Genomic DNA, 25,154 nt, shown 5'->3' with positions numbered 1-25,154 from the left:
GCTACAAGGACAGGAGGGCCCCTCTCTTGGAGTAACAGGCCCAATGTTTCTTGCCCTGACTAGCTCAACATACACTGGGGAACTTAAAAAAAAAATACTCAGTCCTACTAGAGATTGAGATTTAGTTGGGGTGGGTGGTGGGGGGTGTGGGAAAAGGGCCAAGTAATTACAATTTTTAAGTTTCCAAAGGCCTCTCACACATAGACAAGATCGAGGCCTGCTGGAAACAATTTGGACTATAAGCATTGTAGTGTAGGGGGAAGGACGTGGACGTTAGAGATAGGAAGCAATGTATTTACATTCACTACCTGAAAAGACTAAGCTGTATTATTTCAAGCAAGGTTCTTAAATTCTTTGAGCCTTAGTTTCTTAATTTAAAAAATACTAATCACATAAGGCTGATGTAAAGACCAAGTGAAATAATATATGTAAACTGTTGGCGTACTGGGTTTTGGGCACAGCAAGTAATCAATACTTAACTATTATTATTAGTGAGATGAATGTCAATAGCATTTCCCCTGAATCAAGTTTCCCTTGGGGAATATAAGGAATTCCACCATCGTTTTGAAGAGATAACAAACCTTTCCTCAAATCAAAGTGTCTTTCACATAACGATTGACCCAACATTGTAGAAGAGTTCCTAGCCAATGTAATAAATAAAAAGCATAAATTAAAGCAAATATAAAACTGTCTCTAGTTACAGATGGTATGGATGTCTAAATTGAAAACCCCAAGGGGGCCCTCCCCCATGGTGCAGTGGTTGAGTGCTGGGTTGCAAAGCTGCCCGCAGCCTCTGCAGCACCGGTTCGATCCCTGGCTGCTCCTCGGCCACGGAGGAGGGTCCCACATGGCGCGCAAACCTCTCCTGCCGCCCGCTGCTCCCCTCAGCAGTGTACATCGTCAGTCTGCCTGTTCTGTTCCCCGCTCTGGCTCTGGTGAATTCTCTCACCCTCCCGTGCTTCTGACTGTACCCTGTGCTTGTATAAATGTATGAATAAACAAATTAATCTTTAAAAAAAAAAAAAGAAAAAGAAAACCCCAAGGGATCTTAAATAATGCTGTTAAAAAGTTGGAGGACACAAGGTCAATCTATAAAAACCAATTGTATTTCTATATGTGAGTAATGAACCATTGAAAAGTTTAAATTGAAAAAAGTATCATTTACAGCACCAAAGCAATAATAATCATTTTTTAAGATTTATTTTTTTAATTTATGCATAAAAGAACTGGGATGTAGGCCAGAGGTGGGGGTGGGGGGGATAAGACGATTCACCAGAAAGTGGAGAGCAGAACAGGCAGATCTACTGAAATACACTGCTGCTGAGGGGAGCAGTGGGCAAGATAGGAGAGGTCTGCTGTACCATGTGGGTCAGCTCCCTGGTGGGGGATCGAATTCATGCCACAGTGGCTGGTGACAGCTTCATAGTGCTGAGACTTTAACCCATGCACCACCAGGAAGGCCCCAACAATAACCATTTATAATTAAGTATAAATGTCACAAAATATGAGCAATATCTATATGCTAAAAATTAACTTATATAATAAAAGAAATCAAAGAAAACTTATACAAGTGAAATAAGGTAATGTTACCCAGATTGTAGATTTGAAGATGAAATATTAAGGTATCAATTTTCCCCCAAATAACTGGCAGAATGAATTTTGCTGTATGTAATTACACCTCAAATTAAAAAATTGTTTGGACATGTCTGAATTGAAGAAATATGGGATCCTGTTTGATATGTAGATAGTCTTTATTCAAAGGTAGGAGTGGCAAGTGAAAGTGATTCCTCCCAAGGTCAACATGATGTTAGGGGAACTGTGTTGAGTAAATTAAGTCAGTGTTTTCAAATCCAGGTCATTTTAGTCCTAGGGATTTATCCAAAAAGGGAGTGACTGGGATTCTGGACTTATTTTCCTCATTTCAAGAAAAGGCCTAAAGAAAATCATATTTTACCTGAGATAAGGTTGCCCAGACAGAGTAAACTTTCAAATTCTTCTGCTTTGGGTTGGAATTTTTTCCTGCTGATCATATCTAATTTATAGAGAATTTTAAAAGCCAACATACAGTTTAGTGGATATAAATCCTTCAAAGGGCCTCCCTGGTGGCCTAGGGGTTAAGTCTTACTGCTATCACTGCTGTGATCTGAGTTCAATCCCCAACCAGGGAGCTAACCCACATGGTGCAGCAGACCTCTCCTGTTTCGCCTGCTACTCCCCATAGCAGTGTATTTCAGTCAATCCGCCTGTTCTGTCCCCACTCTGTCTTTGGTGAATCCTTGCAACCCCCGCACCTCTCACCTACTCCCTAGTTCTTCTACGCAAAAAAATTAGCAAAAAAAAAAAAAAAATCCTTCAAAGACCCCATGAGTGGATTTTTAGCCACACACACATTCCTTTGGGGAAGTATATCCAAACAATATTTTACTTGTCCAAGATAGTTTAGGGTCCTTCTAAGGGTAGGGAATTGCCTCTATACCCCATCCTAGAGCTCTTCAGTTCTGTAGGACCTCCAAACCAGACCTGTGGGTAAATCAGAAACTGACAAAATGACAATCCCTGAATTCTGATAGCACATGAATAGCCTCTGTCTAAAGTATCTTCCTCCTCTGCACTAGGGCACTCCTAATGAGAAAAGTACACTCCCAGGGCCAAATCTGAGCCTCTTTGCTGACAAGTAGCACACCAATTTTATTTTATGATTGTTCATCACAACAAAAGATGGTAAGGGCTTGCACCAACCAACACTAGAAAAAGTGATCCAAGCCCTCATGGAATGAGAAAATGTGGGAGATTATAACAGCAACCTTAGACCCACCTGTACTCATACCAATTAACATGCCCTGCCCTGCTCAGCTTGCACACTGCTCAAGGGAGCTTAACAGGATTAGAAGTAAATACCTTGTTGTTATTTTTAACATAGCTCAACTCTCGTAAATCTTTTCTTGGTCTCTGCTGGTAACCTCCTCATAAAGGGAGACATCCACCCTTAGAGACATAATAGGCAAGAATAGCCAGTAATTTGTCTGAGATCTTTCCCAATAGTGGCCCGTGGAGTTCAGTACCTAAAAAAGAGGCTCCTGATCTTTGGCATTTGTGCCTTTTAGGGCATGGGAGAAAGTTTATGGGCTTTGAAGTCAGATAGAGCAGGATTTGAATCCTGATTCTGCCACTAATGATGCATGGTCAAGTTATGTTGCCTCTTTCATACTTTACAAAATTGCTATAAGGATTAGAGATAATGAATGAAGAGTCTTTGACATGGAACTTGTTGCCTGGTAGATACCCAATAAACGTTGGCTACACACACACACACACACACACACACACACACACACACACACACATATATATCCATATCCATTTAAAATTTAATACATAATTTGAAGAAAAAGTGCACACTCACTTTTGAACATTTCTGAATTTGAGTTGCATCTTTTAATTGATGTCAATCAAAATTTGCTAAGGATCTATGCAAACTTAGCCAGTCTCTCCAAGTAGATCACAGAATAGAGAGCACTTAGAAACTGTGGCTTATTTGTGCCTTGTGGACGATTATCACTAGGCACTACATATCCATCCATCAAAACTGTCTGGCTGGCTTTCAAATTTCCAGTGCTATGTAATTCAATTACAGAGAAAATGATACCATGAGTTTAAACAAATAGGAAATGCACACAAAACCCAACATATTAACTATCTTTACTAAGTGTGCTCAGGAGGTCAAGTTCATGAACACAGGCTCTAAACCTACACTTTTCTGACAGTACTTGCTTCAACTAGGAAAAATCTTCAGCTCTCCAATGTGAAGAAATCTTAGTCAATTATAGATGGTGATAATAAGAGGAAAATGTCTGTGATTATATAGACAGATGAATAAATGTTCAGAAGTATTAACTCTAAAAATTGTATAATTTGATGTGTCATTTATTTTTTTCTGAAAATATATATTAAATTGATGATACCATTTTATAACATGTAAAATATCCAATAATGATACCATTTTATAATATGTTAAAAATCTCTGGTAGCTCATAAGCTCATGTTGGTGTTTTATTTGACATTGGCTGACTGCACTGATTCAAAATTAGCAGTGGCAGAAAAATATATGACCAGTGAACACATGTAACCCTATTAGTGATTAGGAAAATAAAGATCACAGTGAGATACTCTTTCATAGACATCCATTTGGAAAAAATACGTAAATTACCAAGTGTTGGAGAGAATGTGGATTTACAAGATCTTGTATAAATTCCTTATAGCAATGTGATTTTCAGTACAACTACTTTGGAAAACAGTTTAACATTTTCTCATAAAGTTGAACATGTATGGGCCTCCCTGGTGTCACAGGCAGTTGAGCGCAGTGCTGTGAAGCTGTCCGCAGCCTCTGCAGCGCGGGTTTGATCCTGGCCGGCCTGTGAGAATCCTACATGGCACAGCAGACCTCTCCTGTCTCGCCCGCTGCTCCCCTCAGCAGTGTATTTCGGTCAGTCTGCCTGTTCTGTTCCCCGTTCTGTCTCTGGTGAATCCTCTCACCCTCCCGCACATATGGCCTGTACTCCAGTTCTTGTATAAATAAATAAATCTTAAAAAGAAAAAAAGTTGAACACACACATGCATGATCACCCAGCAATTCCAATTCTAGTTTCAGGGTCTTATGCATATGTGCACCAAAAATCATGCACAAGTTCAATCATGCAATTTTACCTTGCAACTCAATCACACAAATGCTTTTCCTCCATCTGTTGTACTTCACTATTTGGGAGAGCTTTACATATGCTTCCTATTGTGTCTCACAGAATGTTAGAGGCATGTATGCAAGGGCTGAGGTTTAATAAAATAATTTTTGCTGTTTCATCAAGATATAATCTTAAGTGAAATTGCCAATTTTTTTCTGAGAATGTATGATAAAGAAGACTATAATGACTGACTAGTATAGTTCAGGGCTATTGCCCTTGATTTGTGCTAACTCATCTGCAATTTTTTATTCACCATTGCTTTTGTACCCTCAATGTAAATGTTAATAAAGTGGAAAAGGCAAACCATGTTTTAGGATTATTATGAAAATAAGTTTGGCCTTGCAGATTACCTGAAAGGATCTAGGACACCTACAGGGACAGACCATTCCCTCAGAATGTTGCTACAGGGTATTCCAATATATGAATATACTATAAGTTAACTTTTTTATTCTAACATTGGTGGACATCTGGGTGGTTTCCATTTTGAGGCTATTAAAAATCATGTGGAGCCAGTTTTTGAAATAATTTTTTCTCCCTACTTCATAAAAAATGTATTTAACTCAGTGTCTGACACACAGCAAACATTTAATAATGATCATTAAAAATAACTTTATGGTGGCATCCTCATTATGTTCTGTGTAGGATTCCTGTACCCTACCCCACACACCTATATAGTGGAATCTCTATGCCTATAAATGATGTTTTCTCAAAAAGCCATAGAAAGAAATGAATGCATAGTAAAAGACAGAAACAGGAAATTTGCCTCTTCCCTTCCCTCACCCTGTTTCCCAGGATATTCCTGAAAATTTCCTTAGCTTAAGGGCAGGGGTGAAACACCTGAAAGAATGGATGGTTCTTCCTGGTGACTGTTGCCCATTCCCCACAGAAAACAGCTCTCCTGTTAAGGAAAGGACACTGGGAGAATGGCTGATGTCTGTCTCTTGAGGCGTCAGGTCTTTCCCCATATCCTAGGATCCAGTGGTTCGGTTCTCTAGCATTTGGGATTTAGGCCCTTGAAGGAAAGACGCCACTGACAGGAATGACTGAGAGGTTATTCCTGGCAATGGTAGGTATTTCTGACATGCCCCTCACCTGTTGGCTGTGGTCCTGCCTCTCTTGGTTACTGCTTATTTTCCAAGTACTTTTTCCAGAATTCCTGCTGAATCTATGAACTCCCCATGGTCTCCTACAGATTTCTTCTTTGCTTAAGTCAGCCCATTAGTTTCTGTTACTTGTACTCAGTGACCCTGAATCCTTCACACCTTCATCAGAAGAAGCTTATTCTAAGAATCCTCTCTCAGGAGCAAGGAGAGAGCAGGCCGTCTTAGGAATCACCAACCCATTGGGCTAGCACTTTAACGCCTCACTTTCAGTCCTACTGCTTTCCCATTAGCCCCTCCCGGCATCACCTGGGCATACTGCCAGTCTTCTAATCAGGCAGTACCCTGGGAGAATAAGAGGGCATTGTGCCCTCAAAGCCTCTTTGGCTCCTACAGGCATTAGTCATGACACCTCCACTCTCCCAACACCTTGTCCTCACCTCCAATGTGGGATAAATCACATTCTCTTACAGCTGTTTGTTTATCCACCAGCTGACCCACCTGTCTCTGTCCTCCTCAGAGCTGTTGCCATCAGCGACTGATTCATGAACAGTGACCCAGGATGCAGTTTACACCATATCTGACCCCATCACCAAAATGACCTAGAGAGGAGGATAAAATGTGTTCTTTTCATGCTCCCATGAGGAGCTGGGACTGAAGGACACAGTTCGAGAGAGAGGAGTCACAGTGGAAGTGGAAGGTTGGTTTTCACAAAACAGACCTTAGGTGTATGCTTGGTAGAGGGTCAGTCTTTCCTTAGATCCTTACAGACTTTTCCAAGCAAGGGGGCTGGGAGGTTGGAGTCATCTACCAGCAAAATGTCCAGCATGAACGCGTGGTTCCAGAAATCTCAGTGGGACCCCTCAGGACAGGAAGCAGCTGGTGGGGTGAGATATATTTCACTAGAGGCAAGAAGCCCTGAGTGCTCCTTTGAGTGCCACTCCACACACAGCCACCCAGAACCCTGCACAGGCCACAGAAAGCCAGCCCTCCCAGGAGCAGTGCTACCACCCAGCAGCAGTGCTACTGATGTTGGTTTGGGGAGCCCTTCTGCTACTTCATGAATCAAGTCTTTTCTGACAACTTACACTCAAAACTGAGGGCAATCTCCTCAACCAGGTTGCTGGTGAGCTTTCTTTACCTGCATGTGATCCCTCCAAGCAAAGCATCCAAGATGGCAGTGGTGCCACCACATCTGAGCCCCTGTCCTGAGGCTTCAGGCCCCTGGGGCAGCCTGGCCCTGACCTCTCCCACAGCCCCCCACATCAGAAGGTCTCATTCACCGTACAAATATTCAGAACAGTCCCTGGCCATCCAGGTCTGTGCCTATTGCAGCTACTCCAAAGCTTTCTCATTCTTAGTCTAGAAAAGAGTTGTTTCCCAGAGGTGGTTTACCAAAGTGAGTAAGGAAGGTTAGAAGCCTTTCCTTATAATGACCTGACCCCAGGGAAGGTTAATTATGTCATAACTGAAAGGTGGGAGTGGTTCCTTCCTATGCAGCACATTATTAAATATCCCATCAATGTGGCCATGCTCACATTACAAGATTTCAAAGAATAGCTTTTTTTCTTGAATGCTCCTGAGATTACTAAGAGCAGGCTCTTACCCCCAGAAACTGGAAGGCAGAGGGTAACTGGCAAAGGAGAATCGCTCAATGGGGGGCCTCTTTTAGGAGAATTAAAATCAGACTGCTCAATTGATTGAAACTTTTAACTTTTATGTTTCTAACCTCAAAGACTGATTCCCTGGTTGTTGGCCACCAGGGATCAGACAAGAATAAGGAGGGGGCCACCCCAAGCTTTGGACTTCAATGCCCAGTGCCTCACCTGCTCCCTGTCCCACCTGACACATCATGCAACAGAGGGAAGCCTGTGCTGAGATGGAGAGACCTGGAACCTCGTGCCAGCTCTCCTAGAGTGACCATAAACACCCCATTTATTCATTAAGCCTCAACTTCTTCATCTATAAAGGAGGACAACAGCCATAAGTTGAAAACCTCTTAAGGGTGAAGCTCCATACACACAACGCATGTGCAGTGAAGTGGGAAGTGTGCAGGTCCACAATACACACTATTGTTAGTGTTACTTTAGATTGCTAAGCATGGCCATCCCTGCCTCGGAGGTGGCATGCAGAATATGCTGGCTGGCAGGGAATGTGGGCCACAGGGGACCTGCCTGTGGCCTGTGATCAGGATAGTGTGCCCACAAGCTAGGTGTGTGAATAAGGGTGGGTGGGCATGAGGTCGTGGACACCCACTCCACAAAAGGGTCTGTGTGGGTATCTATGGGCAACCCCAATTTTAGGAGCACATGTATCTCTAGTCCATCTCCTAGCTGGAAGCAGAACAAGGGACCAGGTCTGAGGCCAGGTGGGGGTGAGGGCTGCTGTGTTGCTGCCTTGAAAATTTACTGTGGGAATGTTAGCAGTCACATTCCACCCACCCCTGCAGCCTTGCTGGATAAAACCTGCTCCTGTGTCTTTAAAATTGTTTGACATCTATGAGATTGGAAACAGAGCTTCCCAGCAGAAGGCCAGCAGTAGCTATGGAATGCTGTTCTAATAGAAAACTCTCACTCTCAGTGGGTTTCAACTGATACTCCCTCTGTCAGGGAGTGAAATCACCTATTATGGTCCTGGGAAAGGCCTCGGATTCTCTAAGCTGATACCATGGCTTAGAGAAAATAGAGCTCATTTCCTCTCAGGCTGTGCATACCCATCTTCCAGGCTCAGCTAAGTGACCCTGACATCCCCTCTGAATCAGGGCTAACTGTGCACAGAGCTCAGAGGGAGTCGCTATGGCAATCTGCCCTAAGGCCTCCCTGGTCCCTGCTCCTCCAGGGTGTGCAGTGCCCATGTATCAATATCACTGTCAGAAATGGCAAAGCCTGCATTGGCAGCCAGCTCTCCACTCTGCTATTCTTTCCACCACGATCCAATGTTTCCACCGTGGCCTGATGTTGAACCATATTGTCAGAGGTCTGTACCCATTTTACTAGTTTAAGGAGAGGGCTTAAGCCCTGGCACTCCAGCTTCTCTTGGCTAGTCAGCCCCTGGTGGGAAGGCCCTTTCTTCTACAGTGGGGGCCTCTACAGCTCAAAGGCACTCCAAGTACTCCCCTCCTAGTCCCCTACCTTCAGTCAAGTGCTTCTGTTCAAAGGCAAGATCTGGAGCCAGATCTTGGAACCAGAGAGACCAGCATTGATTCCTGGTCAGGTGTTTAGTAGATATGTCACCGGGGGGCAAATTACTAGACCTTTCCCATTCTCAGTTTCCTCACCTGTAAAATGGGAATAATTGTACATTTCAAGGTGTTATAAAAATGAAATGATCTAAATATGATAGCCTACTTCAGGGCTCTCAAAGCCTGGCTTAGGGAGTTTAGTGAGTCCTCAAGATACTCTATAGACTAGGTAATTTTCCACATGTCCTTGTGCATTTAATTCTCACCATAGTCCTCTGACCAAGGTACTATTTCTGTTGCCCTCTTACCAGTGGGGGAAGCCAAGGCACAAAGAATATTAAGGGGCAGAACAGGATTTAGACAGGCAGCCTAGTCCATAACCATTTTGCTTTAACCCCCAAACACATGCAAAAAGGGCTATCACCAGGCTAAGATGATAAGTCTTTCCCAGGCTGTTGCCAGTCATATAAATATAAATAATAAAGAGCTCATAAGCTATTTATTAGGAAGAAAAGATATTTAACACAGAAAGCACTTCAAAGCCCAGATCATGCAGGCCTACAGCTGCTGCTTTATCAGACTGGTGTCTCTTGACTGACCAGGGGTGTATATATATAGCTTGGAGTTGGGCAATGTTAAACAATCTCTTCCATCTTGATTTTCCTTTTACAATGTTATTAACATTTTTGTGTCAAGTCGCATGTCCACCATTTTATTTCATTGTCAAATGGAGCCTGTGACTGAAGAGAACTAAGGCTTGGGGGGTTTAACAAGCTGGCCAGCATCACACAGAAAGGAAGGGACAGAGGACAGAGCAGGATGGGAACTTGGGTCTTCTGGCGGGCCCACAATTGCTCCTGAGTGGGTCCCAAGGCCTCCTCCAGGACATATGCTCTGCCCAGGACAGTGTGGGCATGTCTTCCTGGGACAGAAGAGTCTCCAGGCCAGAGCTTCTCCAATGGAGAAGGCAGGGCTGGCACAGACATTCTCACACTCACAAGGCAGGAAGGGATCTGGAAATTGTCTAGTTTTTAGGTCTAAAAGCAGATCCCTTTTCAAATGGAATTATACACGGAACGCCAAATCAAAAATCACTTTAAAGAAGCTCTGTTGAAGCAGGTGTGGGTTCCTGACCTTTGACCTCCCCTTTATGTGCGCCAGCCCATACTGCCCCTGGGAATTTCTGGAAAACCTCGGACAAATTAAATGTGAAAGCTACCAATCCAGCCCTTATCTCTGCTCTTGCAACTGGGAAGGCTGAGTCTTAGGGAGGGAGGGGAGTTACTCATGGACCCTTACTGGAGGGAAGATCATGAAGAAGGGTCTCCGGACACTGAGCTCAAGCTCTTTCCAGTCCCTGTGCTCTCCCCACCCCTATAGCATAACAGAGTTCAATAAATATTTGTTAAATGAATATATAAGCTTTCCTGGAAAGGCTTCCTTGTGTTGACCAAACACCCTTCATCCTGAGAGCCTCACTGATTCCTATATTGGTTCTAAGCACAGAGCAGGTACTCCATCAACATTAGTGAGCCCTGAGTCTGATGGCTTGAGAACCCTGTTTATCAGGCCCCCAGGTAGCCAGTTGAGAGGTAAATTTAATACCAGGCCTGGAGCAGTGTCACAACATTGTTACACTATAGGGTATTTATACTTCTGGTGACCTTTGAGGCCACCTTTGCTGGTCGATTTGGTCAATCATTGTAAGTACTACCCTGCCCTGCATAAGGCACTACACTGTATTTGGGAACACAATGAAGGCAGTATCAACAACCACAAGCACTGACAATATCATAGTTTGTCATGCGCAAGGCACGGCTCTGTGCTAAGCACTCCACCTGCTTTCATCAGGGCACACCTTGCCAATCTCTGCTGGCAAGCAGCAGAAACTCAGCTCACGCCAGTGTAACTGTTCATGAGAGCCTAAATGTGAAATTTCATTTAAAAAGTGCCCTTCTGGATCCCCAGGGTGTGTGAGAGGGATGGGGGTGGGGAGATGTGTCTTAGGAGGGTGTCTACTGTTTGGGAAATCATGATTCTGGGAGGCACCTTCAGGCTAGGACAGCAGTGTCCCTCCTGGCTGCTGGGCTATGCAGCAAGTCTGCTCTACAATTAAGGAAACTAAGACTCAGTGAAAGAGGGCAGTGCCAGGCTCAGCAGGGAATCTGATACCTAGAACTTCCCAGTACCTGTGCTCCCTCCAACCCATAGACCACCACAGCCCTGGGCATTGGCACTGACCTCAGCGACCTAGGCCAGGAAGGACTTCTAGTTACTGGGGGAATCGGCCATACTAGTGGTTTCGGCAGGTCCAACCCAGCTCCTTCTCTTACTGTACAAAAGGAGAGCTGCATTGATAGAAAGTTTTCAAGTCGGCCCCAAATTTGGATGTCCAGAGGCAGTTAGACTGGGGGATGCAAGGATGGAGTGTAGAGTTTCTCTGTGTCAGTTTCTCAGATGAAAAATACCTCATTCTTCCCGATGGGGAGAGACCATGTGCCCTGGAGTCCAAGTTGGCTTGGAATGCATTTCTACCTCTAAGCATATGAAAAGCATGTACCTCAGGTTCTTTATCTATAAAATGGGAACAATGTAACCTGTGTCATGGAATTTTTGTGAGTAGTAAATGAGGTAGTGTATGTGATCCGGCTGAATGGGGGCTGGTACAGCATTACTGAAGAAATATTTGCTGTTTTCATCTTAGGTACTAAAGAATCTGTTTTCACACCATACAAGCTCCATCTGTGAGAATTTGGGAACTTTCACAAAAGAAACAGTAGCCGAAAGTACAGACATTAAGAAAATCCTCTGTGCCAAAGATAAATTTGCAAGCCAAATAAATTATTTTCTTTGCAGAAGGAGTCTCCTGTTTTAAAACCAAACAAACAAACAAGAAAACCCTAAAATGCACATGGAGATTCCCTTTAAGTCATGTACTGATTTTAGCTATCCAGTCTTTTCAGGAATTTACTCATTAGATAAAGTAAAGAATTATTTCAATCTACCATCTCCAGCTCAGAATTTCTCCAGGTCAAAAACCTAAATGACCCAGAAGAGGTAGTGTATCAAGAAGATGTGGCATATATACATAATGGAATACTACTTAGCAATCAAAAAAGATGAAATTGCCTTTTGCTGCAACATGAATGGAGCTGGAAGAGCTTATGCTAAGTGAATTAAGCCAGAAGGAGAAAGACAAATACTGGATGGTGTCACTTACATGTGGAATGTAGGAAAACCAAACAAAGGGTCAAAGACAAACTTTTAAACCAGCCCTTGAAAACTGACCATAGATCTGAGGCATCAGGAAGGGTTGGGGGAGGGTTAAGAATAAGGGAATGGGGATGGGGGGGTGAGCACAATGGACTATGTGGAGGACTATGGGTGCTTTGGTGATAGGAGAGCTACAGTGACCACACCTAAGGGGTGAAGTCTTACATAATTATATATTACATATAATATTATGTATTGTGTATATATATTATATAGTTATATAGTATATAATATATAGAATACAAGTCCTTGGGATGCTGTCACCTAGCCCTGCCTGATTCCAGGTCATCCTCAGGGAACTGAAGCCCCTGTATTATGGCTCTCCCCCTCCCCCCAGGGCAGCCATTTCAGGGTTCAGGAAATGGCTGATGTGCCCTATGCTGCCAGGACTTTCATGTGCCAGGACTTTCTGATTTTATTTCAGTCTCAAAAACACTCCTTTTGTGCTTGGCAAGGTAGTGGATGAGCAGCAAGCATTTCATGAAAGAATTTTACCAATGAGGATGCTGAGGCTCAGAGGGGTAAGGAAGCTTGCCCAACCCAAATGATGGGGAATGAAGAAAACAGAATTCCAGAGCTCTCTCCTTGATTCTAAGGCTGGGGTCCACAATCTTTATACTGTAGGCCAAATTCAGCCTTCTTTTTTTTTTTTTTTTGTAGAGCCAGGCAGCCAAGAATGGCTTTTACATTTTTAAAAGGTAGTAAAAAACAAAAACAAAGACAAAGACTATGCAACAACAGGCTGTATGTGGCCTGCCAAGTCTAAAATATCCACCATCTGGCTCTTTACAAGAAAAGCTTGCCAATCCCTGGTTGAGATTATGACATATGTCCGCCTCTGAGCTCACCCGGGGATGGCCAGTGGGATGACTGGGGGTTGGTATGTTCCGCTAAAGCTTCATTATTAATAACACCCTGTACAGCAGTTCTGAATCCTTAGTGTGACTTAGGTCTTCAAAGCCTTTTGCAATCCTAGTTTTGCAGGCTTAGCCTGTAGGTGGCACATACTCATTTGGAAACACTTGTGTTTGCCAAAGCATCAGAGAGAGAAAAGGGCTTTGTGGTATATCCTGCCATGTTAAGAGTTTGCCATCAGGGCCTCCCCTGGTGGCGCAGTGGTTAAGCGCTGGGCTGCGAGGATGCCTGCAGCCTCTGCAGCGCCGGTTCATTCCCCCGCTGCCAGCAAGGGTCCCACAAAAAAAAAAAAAAAAAAGGAAAAAAACCCATAAAAACAATACCCCTTTAAGATTTAGAGGCTGGGCCAGTAACCCTCACTTTCCCTGAAATCAGAAGACCAATCAATGACTCACCCAGTCCTGTTATATCATCTTCTATTTGGTCCTTCAAAAACTCTGCAAGACTGAAGAACGTGTAGTGTTACCCTAACTAAAAAAAAAAAAAATCTTTGTAACTGACAAAACTAAGACTTGAAGAATATAGCAATTTGCACAAGTATGCAAAAGAGCGGGGTCATAGTTTGAATGTAGTGGTTTTCTAATCCAAAACATTCTGCTCTTCATGGGTGGATCATCAGCTCAGTGTATGGAAAAAATATCCAAAAACTTAAGAGTTAAACAAAAGAATGACTGCATAGCCCCAACAGATCCATCTGAGGCTGATCTAATTCCCTAGAAATATATTCTTTTGTTTTGACTTTTTCTATTTACTAGTAATTAGAATGTTGCATAACTCCACGTAGATATGAAATTGTAGGAGACCACAGTAGTGATGCAAATAACTCTTGTCTTACAGAGGTGCCATGATTTTGTCTGGTAGAATAGATTACAACCCATCAGTTACGGTTTTGTTGCCTGATAGGGAATCAATTTTGTAAATAATTTATCTTATTTCAACATTCTCTTTCAGTGATAATTACTAGTTTTCTTTATTTTTGAATGAATCTTGCCATCCTATGGTAAGTTAGACATCTTTGATACATGTTCATTATGTTTGTGACTATCATGTTTTTAGCTTTTTGAAAATTACATCTTGATATCCTCATCACAGTTGCAGATAGGACCTCAAAGATCAGATGCAGGTGATCAACCTGCAGTGATCACCACAGGAGCTTGAAAAATCTGCTGCTGGGATTAATCCATGGAGAGGTAGGCCAACGTAGTGAACACACTTAAGAGACCAAGGCTTAGCTCTTGGCTCCAACACTTTAAAGATGTATAATCTTGGGCAAACTGTATGATTTCTATCCTTAAAATTATTATTCATAAAATGGAGATAACATTATTCATAAAATGGAGATAACATTCCCATTTGCTTTATGTAAACTAAATAACATGCAACCATTGAACACAGTTGGTTGAGGAAACAATTTTGAGCCAGGTTGCCTGGCCCCACTTCTTGGAACTGCTATTATTTAGCTGTGTGAACTTGGAGGAAGTATCTGACTTTTTGTGTCTCAATTTCCTCATCGGTAATGAAATTAGCCTCTACCTTGTGGAGTCAATCAAATTCTTGGAACTATGATTGGCATATTGTAAACATGTAATGAATCTAGCTATGACGAAGGTGATGATACTTATCAAATATCTAGTAGAGTTTCTGGTACAGAATTAATACTCAAAAGTATTGGTAGATGTCAAACATCAAGGATGTCCACCATCTAGACCCAATTGTAGTCATGTAGAGGTCTGCTTACTCATGAAAATGAAGAGGTTCTGGGCCTCCCTGGTGGTGCAAGGGGTTAAGCACTGTACTATGAAGCAATCAGCAGCCTCTGCAGCATGAGTTCGATCCCCAGCCAGCCAGGGAGCAACACACATGGCGCAGCAGACCTCTCCTGTCTCGCCCGCTGCTCCCCTCAGCAGCGTACTTTGGTCAATCTACCTGTTCTGTTCCCCACTCTGACTCTGGTGAATCCTCTCACCCCCCGCATCTCTGGCCTGTACCCCAGCTCTTGTATGCATAAATAAATAAATCTTTAAAAAAAAAAAAGAAAGAAACTGAAGAGGTTCTGAAAAGTGAAGACAGGTGCCCAAGATGACCAGGCCAGACCTAGTACCCAGGGTTCAGGCCCCCAGGCCAGATTCTGTCCCCTGCAGAGAGCAAAGGAGTTAGATGCTGAAGGAGAAATACACAAGCTCCATCTCATATAATGGCTCAGTCTCCTCCCTGTACTAGTTTCCCCTGTAGCTTTCAGTGATCCCCTGCCCCTAGAAAATGTCCCCTTGCTGCTTCTGCTTCTATTTTAACTCTAGGCCTATTGAGGGAAAAGCCAGAACCTGAGCAAAATTCACTGGGGGTTGGGGGGGTCAGAAGGGACATTGGAAGGGGGGAAGAATAGGTAAAAGGCAAAACAGTTCTATTCTCTCCCACCACCCCTTGACTCCCTGGGGTCCTTAGCTCCATGCTAATGATTCCAGACAAAATAGTTAAGAAACAAACCCACACTACACCACATACCCTACATACCAGACATTCCTCTGATGGTTTGCTTGGTAGGTGATTGGCCACAGATTTCTCTAGCTTACCAGAGGCAGACATCTGAGAGCAGGGATGGAGACACTTGCAGAGGAAGTGGGAGGACCTATACTCTGGTTGCTCATCACAGAATTTACAAATAGGACAGAAATCCCAGAGTCTACAGCTATCTGCAGTCTGTCTGTTATTATTTTCACATTCATCAAGCAGGCCAAAAATTGGAAGCCAGACATTATCAATATCACACTTTCCTGGTGAGTCACAGGTTAAGCATCATTTAAATCTTCACTGAAGACCCAGTAGGAGTCTGGCAATATGTGACCGAACGCCTGTCAAACTTTCCCCACGTGACTGCTGTCTGGTCTTAGTTATGGTGCTTTGGCTAAGTCCAACTAGGTTGGCTTACACAAGGCAGGAATGTATTTGGTTAGGGACAGGGAAGTCTAGAAGAATTAGACAAGCTGACCAATAGTTATCACCAAAGATAAGATTCTTTGATCACCCTGCTATCCTTGGGTTAGATTTCATCCTAATACTAGCTCTGCCTATGATGAGAAGAAGCTTCATTTACCACTAATGTGGAAGAGGGAGAGACTGCTGCCTCCAGCTTACACTGCTGCTCATCTTCTGGGCCACAATCAGGCTGTATGCCTGTTTCAGAACCAATCACCAGCAGGGTTATCCTTGGACCAATCAGGCCCACTCTTGACTTGGGTTTCATTCCTCCTAAATATTGCTGTCCCTCTATTGGGGAGAAGAAGTAGATTGATATTGGGGAGTGAAGGACAATGTTCAGTTATACCTCCAACAGACTTGGAAGCTAAACGACTTGCTCCAAACCATGTCTATCTGAAGTCTAAAGCTCTTTTTTTGCTTCACTGTGCTGCCTTATGAGGTAAGAAAAGGGAAGGAAGAATAGAGGAGTTGAAAATCAGGTATCCTTTTGGGATATGGAGCTTCAGGAGGAAACTCTGGGTTTCTTAAAGAAACTTGCCCTTAGCTTTTTCCTTTCAATCCAGTTGGTATTTATAGTTCAGTGGAATTTGGGCCACGGGCACCATTTTATTGGGGTTAGCTCGCAGTGGCTGAGGTTCTTTCAATATTTCATTAGCAACCCCCTTCTGGCTGGGGCCCATCTTCTCAACTTTGCTGAACAATAAGTGTCACCAGGAAGTTTCTGGATATTCACTATTATTGTGTTTCTTTGCAGCTCTGTTAAGCAGGGGACATTGGGAAAGCAATTTTCAGAAAAGCCATTTTAGCAATAGTGCTGCCCAGTGGCATGGTGGGGCCATGTTAGGGTTGGGGGCCAAAAAAGGACAGGTGTGGTGTGTGGTGACTGCTTGGGGACAACTTTTTTTTTTTTTTTTTTTTTGCCTATTCAAGTTCAAATCAGTCATTCAAATCAAAATAGTGAGCACCACGCCATAAATACCGGTTGCTCATTGCATAGTCTCAGACAATCAACCTTTATCACGTATCTCATACATCCACAAGTTGGATTTAGGTGCTGGGGAGGTGACATGTGACAAGATGTCTGCCTGCGACATAGATGAGGTTGCTGCATAGATGAAATATTACTTAGTAATACTAGACAGAGTATGCTGTATGTGCTAGGCAGGAAGGGGAGAGAGAGACAAATCCCAACAGGGCTTGAGAACAGGGCTGCCTAAGGAAAGATCCTTGCAATATTTAATCCTCAAAATATGCTGAAATTAGAAAAAAGTGCTGAGTCCACAAAAACAATTAGGGTAACACCATCTATTATATGCATTCTCATAGAGATTTCTTAAGGTATTAACTTGTTGAACTTCAATACTATTATTCTTAAGCTTGATTTGATCATGAAGGCCCCCTTTTCCCTAAAGGAAGGCAGGGATGCCCTAGCTGTGTCTGTGGAACCACACTGCCCCCTGTGGTCAAAACCAGCCAGGATGCGTAACAATGTGAACAGCAAACTTGGATGCAAAGGGCTTTCCTCCCTGTGACCCTGAAACAGCCCATGATGGGCAGATCTGCTTTGTCAGGACCCATTTTCTCAACCAACATGGGGCCTCCAGGAGGCAAGCCCAAGAATGGGGCTGTCAGTTTGCTTCATGGCCCCAAACTTCTCAGCCATCATATAAGTTGATGGTGAATTCACAGGCATGAAGAATGGGACCTAAGGCAGAAGGGCATTCAGCTTGAAGGGTCTGCTGTGTCTCTTCTCTGTTTCCAAGGGAAAGTGGCCTTTGCCTCTTAAGTTTCAGGCCTCTTCATGGGTCTTTCTCTTCATGCCCAACTCCTGCCTGCATGCCAAATGTGCTTTCTGCTCCTATCTGGTAGCCCCAGCCTAACTGATTCCCACCCGTTGGGATGTGCTCCAGCCCACCCACCTCCTCGCAAGTCCCTGTGCCCTCCCAGCCTTCAACCCAACAGTGGGCACCGTGCCTTGTTCTCGCTTCCCTTGCCACAGACTGCCTTCCCCAGGATGGTCTAAGAATTCTGAAGCACAGCACCGTGCCTTTTATTCTCTTTGCATCTTCCCTCATGCTTAGGCATCCAGGCCACCTCTCCCTTCCTGCTTCCCCCTGAAGGCCCTTGCAGTATCCGGTGCTGGCAACACCTGGCTCAGGGCCCCTCTCATAAGACCCAGCCACAATTAGAAACATAGCCAGCCTGCTGGTGAACCCAGAAATCATTTCTTCAACATTCAATTCTGGACTTAACAGAATTAAACTTCTCTTTCTAAAAATAAGCCAGAGTCTCTGAGAAAGATTCCCAAGCAGAAAGGAAACTCTTATTATGGTTGCAAGTACTGAGCTTGTTACCTTCCCTCTCAGAGGCAGCATCACCCACACCAGCCCTGGACACAGAGCGCCTGGGGTTAGGACTTCTCACCTGAGGAGTCCCGGCAGCAAAACTGCTACAATCACTATTCAAAATGGAGACTGTTCAAATAAAAACATGGGTGAATTTCTCTGAATTATCAGTTACTCCTGGGCACCAGTGCTTTGGACTCAGGATAGAGTTGTGGTGTGGAAGCCAAGACCCCAAATCAGGATTGTGGAAACACGGGGTAGGAATAAAGCCAGGCTCTCTGTAATCTGCCTATTAAAGTTCATTAGCTGGGTACTCCTTCAGTGACCCTTCAGATACCCCAGTCACCCCCAGACAAATGCAAACTTCCCATCTTTTCCCCAGCCTCCAATACTCCCATCCTCCCTGTCCCCAATTACCCAGCAGTCCCTCTAGCAAGTCCTAGGCTGGGCCACTTGCACCCGTGGTTCCCACTGCTCCCCTTGAGCCATCATCCTAACTTCTATCTAATCTGCCAGGTTTCCACAGGCCGTTGGTTAAACACATACAGTTTGAGAATAACCGGAGTTTGAGTGTTAACTTGGCCTTTCACTGGCTGGGCCATCTTTATATGGTGCTCTGCTAGCTGTGTAACTTCTCTATAAAATGAGGACAGTGCCATATGTACCTGGCATGGTAGGGATTAAATGAGGGTACTCCAGGTCAGTGCCTGGCACATGGTAAGTGGACAGTGTTAGCTCTCTAGAGATGAAACATCCCCTTTAATAAAGCCTGACCTGTCCTCAGCAGTTCGGCAGCTGCCCCTAGGGAGGCTCTTTGGCTGGACTCCCACCCTCTTTCCTTGCTCTGCATTTTTCTTGCACAGCAGCTTGAGTCCTCCCTCACTCCTGAGTTGCTGAACTTTGTTACTTTACCTCTACTCCTTGGTGAATTATCCAAAGACAGACTATCTCTTCTGATGTTCCTGCAGAGCCATTCATCTCATAAGAATTCCAAGTGCCCTGGCCTGACACAGGCCCTTCGGGATGTGTTCCTGGCCCACCCCTTTGTGCCACACGCCCTGAGCTGAAGTTCTGACCTCACTGCACAGCTCGTTCCTCTAAGCAATCCACCCCTTCATAAGTCCAGGCCTCAGTATGTGCAGCTCCTGTTGCCTGGGATTCCCCACTCCTTCTATGTCTGGAAAACTCCTGTTCATTAGGAATTAGATTCAAATGCCTTTTCTTCAAATTCCAGGATTCTGCCCTCTTTTCCCACAGCCCTGGCTCAGTGGAGTGTTTGCCTTCTCGGGCTGTAACCTCCTCTGGGAATTAGGTAAGGTTCCCAGTGTCCTGCATAGTGAATGGGGCCCTCAGTGAGGTCTTTGATGGTGGACAGCCTGATTCAGCAGCACAGAGAATCTGAATTCCTACAGGCCAATTCCAATCTCACACCTGCCACCACTACCTGCCTCACAGTCCTGAACAGGCCCTCTGCAAAATGGACAAACCTCCTTCTCCATGGCTGCATCAGCTGGGGGAGTCGTCTGCCCAACCCACACAGGGGGTCTCCACAAACATTTGATCCCCTCACGCCCTCTTGGACTGCATCTCATCCTTACTTCTGTTACTAAGTCAAAGATAAAAAAACATTAGCAATTGGCCTAGGGGTTCTAAATCACCATTTAAAGAGAGAAAATAATCCTTAGTTGCTAGACATACCAGTGACACTTTCTCTGTTGCTACGGTGATTCTTTGACTTCTGCCTCTTGCAGATTAGAAAAACCTCACATTTTTCTGAGTCTGGTTTCCCCCAACAAGAGCTCTGGCCAAGAATCTGCACCTGCTCCCTACAGGATATAATAATCCCTGCCATTGAAGACCTTCAATGGCAGAGGTGGAAGCTTTTCCAGGTTGAGCCCAGAGTCAAGCTTGGAAAGAGCATTTGCATGCTGTATTCAGCTGCACAGTCTTCCACACCAGCTAGCATGTGTGGTCAAAATGCCCCGGAGCTACTTATGCAGGAAGCCTGCTTTTTTCTGAGGAAAATAATTGCATCTTCCCATTCAAGGCCTATTTCTTTTGCGTTTCCTCAGAGTGTTAGCAAAATTGCATTGAATTCAGTGGTGCCCTGTGACTTTGCCACACACACACACACACGAACGCAAACACACACACACAGCCTCTATACTCTTTTCATACTCATCTGTAACTACAGAGCCAGTGCTCCTGATGGAATTTCTCTTACATGGTGAAGACACATTCTCTTCCCTCTCTTCCATCTTTCTCCTGTTCCGACGAGACTTTCACACAAGTTCATTCCTTTAAAAGTTTATTTCTGGAGAATTAAAAAAAATAATTTATGTGATCAGATCAATAAAGACATTATGACACAGGGCAGAGCTTAGCTTTCCGTTTGCTTATGGATTTTACAGTTTGATGAAGAGGCCACTGCTGAAATCCAGTTTGGAGGATCCAGGAGATTCCAGCGGGTGACTTACACATGGACACTTATCGGGAGGGCCGGAAGATGGGTTCAGAGGAAAGTCAAATCCAAACCTCTTTTACAGAAATGTCTCTTTGCAGTTTGTTTTTATTCAGTTAATAGCAGCTCACCTCTATCTCACACCTGTTCTTAAGGTCCATGAACACAACATACCAAGAACAAGCTAAAAAAGATGGAGCAGCAGTCTTGGTCGCTTTTAAGTGGTAGTACTAGGGAACCCTGTTGGGGAAGACACCTTTTTTTCCCTGCAGAGACCCCTCCAGAGGCTGTGGAGAGGCAGGACCCGAGTCACCAGCACAGCTGTCAGGATCTTTGGGTTTCTAAACTCTGCTGCCACTTAATCTGAAGTTGACATTTCCTCCCAATTCTTTGGTTCCCATAAGGCTTTCCAAGGGGGCCGTTCCTTTGGTCAGCAGGAGGCTGAGGACTGTACAGGCTGAAAATCTGTGTTGGAGTTTTATGGCCAGAATCCCCAGAGGCCCTACAGAGCCCAGAATCTCAGAACCAGGAGAGAAGATTTAAGGGATCATGTGCCAAGGAGGAAACAAGCTCATGAGCAGGAGGCCTGTGAATCCCCAGGGAGCAGAGTCCATGATTTTTTTTTTTTTTTAACCACTGTTGCCTTGTTTCCTGGTTAACAGGGTTCACTCAGTGTGAGGGTGAAGTGGGGAGAGGATGGTGAAATTTGGTTACAATGTCTTCACAAATTAGGAATAGACTTTGGTTTTCTTTAAATTGACTGATAAAACGCCCAGGACAAGCAGGGAAAGCCTATGAAAATTCTAAAGGGCTTTGTGTCAGGAGCACAGGCTGTGGTACAGGCTGCTCATCATTTGTGGCCCACTGGCCCTGCTGTCGGTAGCCTGTGGTCCCAGGACACCTGACTTGAGGACCACCCAGGTACCTGCCTGTACTGACTATCAGGGCAACACCCAACTGGACACTGGCAGAGTTTAAACAAGGGGTGGTTGTTTAATTGAATGTGGTTTTAGCATCATTATCCAGAGACTTCTTGAAAGGCAGAACCAAGCTAAATTCAATTTTTTATTCCCTGGGTAGTTCTGAAGTCCCTTTTTGACCTTCAGGGACCAGAATTTCTTTCACAATGATTAGCGTAAGGATTCAAAACCCAGTTAGTTTCCTTCTTGGCACATCTGTACCCCCTGCACAGGAGAAATGGATTTCCTCTGGCCCATATTTACACTGAAACCATCCTCTTATTAGATGTTTTGAAATAAAAGCTACATCCCAAAATTCAACTATCTGTGGCATTTCCTTCTGAAGAACAACAAATCCCCCCTCAAGTCATGTGGGACACCTGCAGTAGCACCTATTGATTAATGCCCAAAGTATAGCCTTGCAACCATTTTATGAAATGAGAAAGGACAAATGAAGAACCAGCAGCATACTTGGTGACAATTTGGAACCGACTTCCCAAAAGATCCTAGCAGCAGAACACCCCAGACAGGAAGATACTGATACAAGTTCTGTGAAAATAAATTTTATGCCTGTTCTTTGAGGTTGACATGGACAGGCCTTTCCATTTGGCCTGTCTCTGGAGGTTTTCCTAGTGGCAAATGTAGGTTTTAAACAACTCTCAAGGCAGGGACAGAGAACTCACTGGTTCCTGGGAAGCAGGCCATGACGGGACAGGCGAAGGGGAGAGGGCAATACCACAGGTTGGAAGAAAAAAAAAGGGCAGGCCATGGAGGCCCCCAGAGTGCTGCTCCATAAAGCCATTTTCATGTCTTGACTCTGAACTTTAGGAACGCTGCTTCCTAAGATGTTCAGATTGCACTCTTATCCATCCATGGAGTACCTCTCAGGAAGAACCCCTCCTCCCCCCACCCCAGGAGTTTTTCCCCTGAGGTCTGCAGGGGTGCACCCCAGGGCAGGGACGAAGAGTTGTACTTGTCCATTGAAAGAGGGTTACCTTTCCCCTGAGAGCCAAGGCTCCCTCCTTTTCAGAGTTGGTGCCTGCCTCCCTCTACATTCCACTTGCCTTTTCCTTAGGTATTATTTCCTCTAGCTTTCTAGATGTCTGAGGAAAAAAACCAAATCAACATGTAGCACTTACAAGTCTCTTATAAATATGAAAAACTGTCAAATGTTTAATTGTATCCTATAACCATGACATGGGGGAGGGTCTGTTAAGGCAGGACTGTTGGGCAAGGTCTTGAGGTGTCACATTTTTAGGATCACAGCATTGACGTTCCCCCCTGGGTGTAACTTTGAAACTATACTGTAGATGAATTATGAGAACATGACACCACAAAATTGCAGAGAAGTGAGGAATGATCGTTCTCAACAGTCATCCCACATGTTCACCTACCTCTATTGTCCCCCCATCAGATCCTTTCAAAGACACGATAGATGCATTAGCACCTATCCACAAGTCATTCGTCTCCCATGTACTGACTTGGGTACAGGCTCAGATTAAAGGTAAAGTCAAGGCTTAAAATGTTTTTCCAAGGACAGGGTTCTGGAAAGTTAAAGAGTGGAAAAATATGAATTTCTGCAAGAGTGGCATCCAGAAGATGAACTCCGAAAATATCACGTCTTCCCTTAGAAGATATGATAGTATGCAAAACAATCTTGTTAAAGGTTTGTATTGACTTCAGGATGCATCTACACTTTAAGAATGCTGAAACAGAGAAAAATGCCCATCTTAGGATGGAGGACAGGTGATAGATTTTTTTTTAATAGATGCCTTCCAATAACGAATTCTGATGATTTTGAGTGCAGAGAAGACCGGAAAGGAGTTATCAAAAAAGTGCTTGACTCCAGCTAAATCCCCACTTTTACTATTTATGAGGGAGATGTTGTATTGATGTTCATTTGTGGGACATGAGTTTGTGTGGATGAATTTGTATGAACTGAAACAGTCTCTGTAGAGTAAGGAGCCCACATATTTTATTACAGCTCCTGCTCACCAAGCCCTGATAGCGCCCCATAACTCTGTCCTTTGGATTATGGAGGGAAAAAAAAATCACTGTTTGATTTTCTGGGCCACAGAATACAAGATGGGTCTAGACTGTACAAGGAGCTTACACACTGAGGCAAGAAAGCGTGCAAACAGGAGTAGGATTTCTTTACCCTCTGGGTAAGCCAGTGTTTCAGACATGGAAGGGGGACTTTGGTCACCCTCCTGGAGTCCACACTGGATTATATTTGTGGCTTTTATTATCTGTGTCCAACTGCAACTTCCATCTTCTCCTGAGGGAGTAGAACATCTTGCATTATCTATGACATCAGTGATTTCTCCCAAGCTGTTATTTTTTTTCCAATCAAGATTTCACAAAAGGCCCAGGAACAGGGCTAGAGAAGGGCCAACAAAAGCAAAGGTGTCTGAGAACGACATAATACTGACTTCTCCTTTTTTGGTAATAGTCCACGAAACGTGTGCCCCCCTCTCTCCTGAGATATGGTGAGGCATGAGGGGAGGTGGTGGAGGAGCTGTGGGTGGGACACTGTACCGTGTGACATGATCATGCAGTGGTGCCTGACAGGACAGAGAAGTGGGCATGAGCACTCAGGGCTCTGGGCAGGCCCCAGGGGGAGGCAGGCTGTTTCCAGGTATATGCCCAGCCTCTCAGGAACACTGTCTGTCCAGTTCTTGTAGAGCTGTTCCCTGGGGCTCACCACCTGGGCTCTGGCCTTAACCTTCATCCTCCCTCAGTTCAGTGGGTAGGAATTTATACTGCTGCTGGCGGATCTGGGCCAATTTTTTTCTAGCTTCTTCCAGTTCTCGTTCTTTCTTCAGCATTTCTTCCTGGGCAGCAATGATCTAGAAGGAAAGCAACAAACTGGATGGATCTACAACTTTCTAGGAAAACACCTTCCCTCTCCACCACTTGCTTCATGAGCACCCATGGCCTCTGCTGCAGTGGGACACATCAGTGTGCCAGGAATTGCATCTTGGTTGTAGGACCAGCCTCTGTGCCAGGGTTTTGAGACCAATGATCCAGTTGACCCAAGAAAACAAGCTGACTTCTAGACACTGATTAAACAGCAAACATCCATGTCATCTCCATTATGTATCAGGCTCACAGGAATGAATAACTTCAGTAATGGGGCCTCAGTGCTCTTGGCAGAAAATCAGTCTCATATAATAGGTTTATACCAACACATACCCCAAACTGTAAG

General features: G+C 44.3%; 1 protein-coding gene and 1 long non-coding RNA gene across 16 annotated transcripts in view; one reads left to right on the top strand and one right to left on the bottom strand.

The window, feature by feature from the left end:
* LOC119238699 (uncharacterized) overlaps positions 1-21,069 on the top strand; it is a 33,562-nt gene extending 12,493 nt beyond the window's left edge. The window contains exons 4-6 of one of the 2 annotated variants that reach the window (XR_008549100.1): positions 6,357-6,536; positions 14,298-14,395; positions 20,938-21,069. This is a non-coding gene — a long non-coding RNA (uncharacterized LOC119238699). Of the gene's footprint in view, positions 1-6,356; positions 6,537-11,721; positions 11,859-14,297; positions 14,396-20,937 lie in introns of those variants that run through there. The other variant, XR_005123632.1, reaches the window with a different exon arrangement.
* Positions 20,165-25,154, bottom strand: part of TLN2 (talin 2) — a 451,133-nt gene continuing 446,143 nt past the window's right edge. For all 14 annotated transcript variants that reach the window (XM_054687829.1, XM_054687842.1, XM_054687839.1 and 11 more), the window contains one exon: positions 20,165-24,795. In XM_054687829.1, the coding sequence (XP_054543804.1) occupies positions 24,667-24,795 (129 nt within the window). In that variant the 3' untranslated portion in view covers positions 20,165-24,666. The remainder of the gene's footprint in view (positions 24,796-25,154) is intronic.

Source organism: Talpa occidentalis, unplaced genomic scaffold (genome assembly GCF_014898055.3).
Source record: "Talpa occidentalis isolate TD23 unplaced genomic scaffold, MPIMG_talOcc4v2.1 talOcc4.11, whole genome shotgun sequence".
Classification (NCBI taxonomy): Eukaryota; Metazoa; Chordata; class Mammalia; order Eulipotyphla; family Talpidae; genus Talpa; species Talpa occidentalis.
This window is presented reverse-complemented; position numbering and strand designations above follow the sequence as displayed.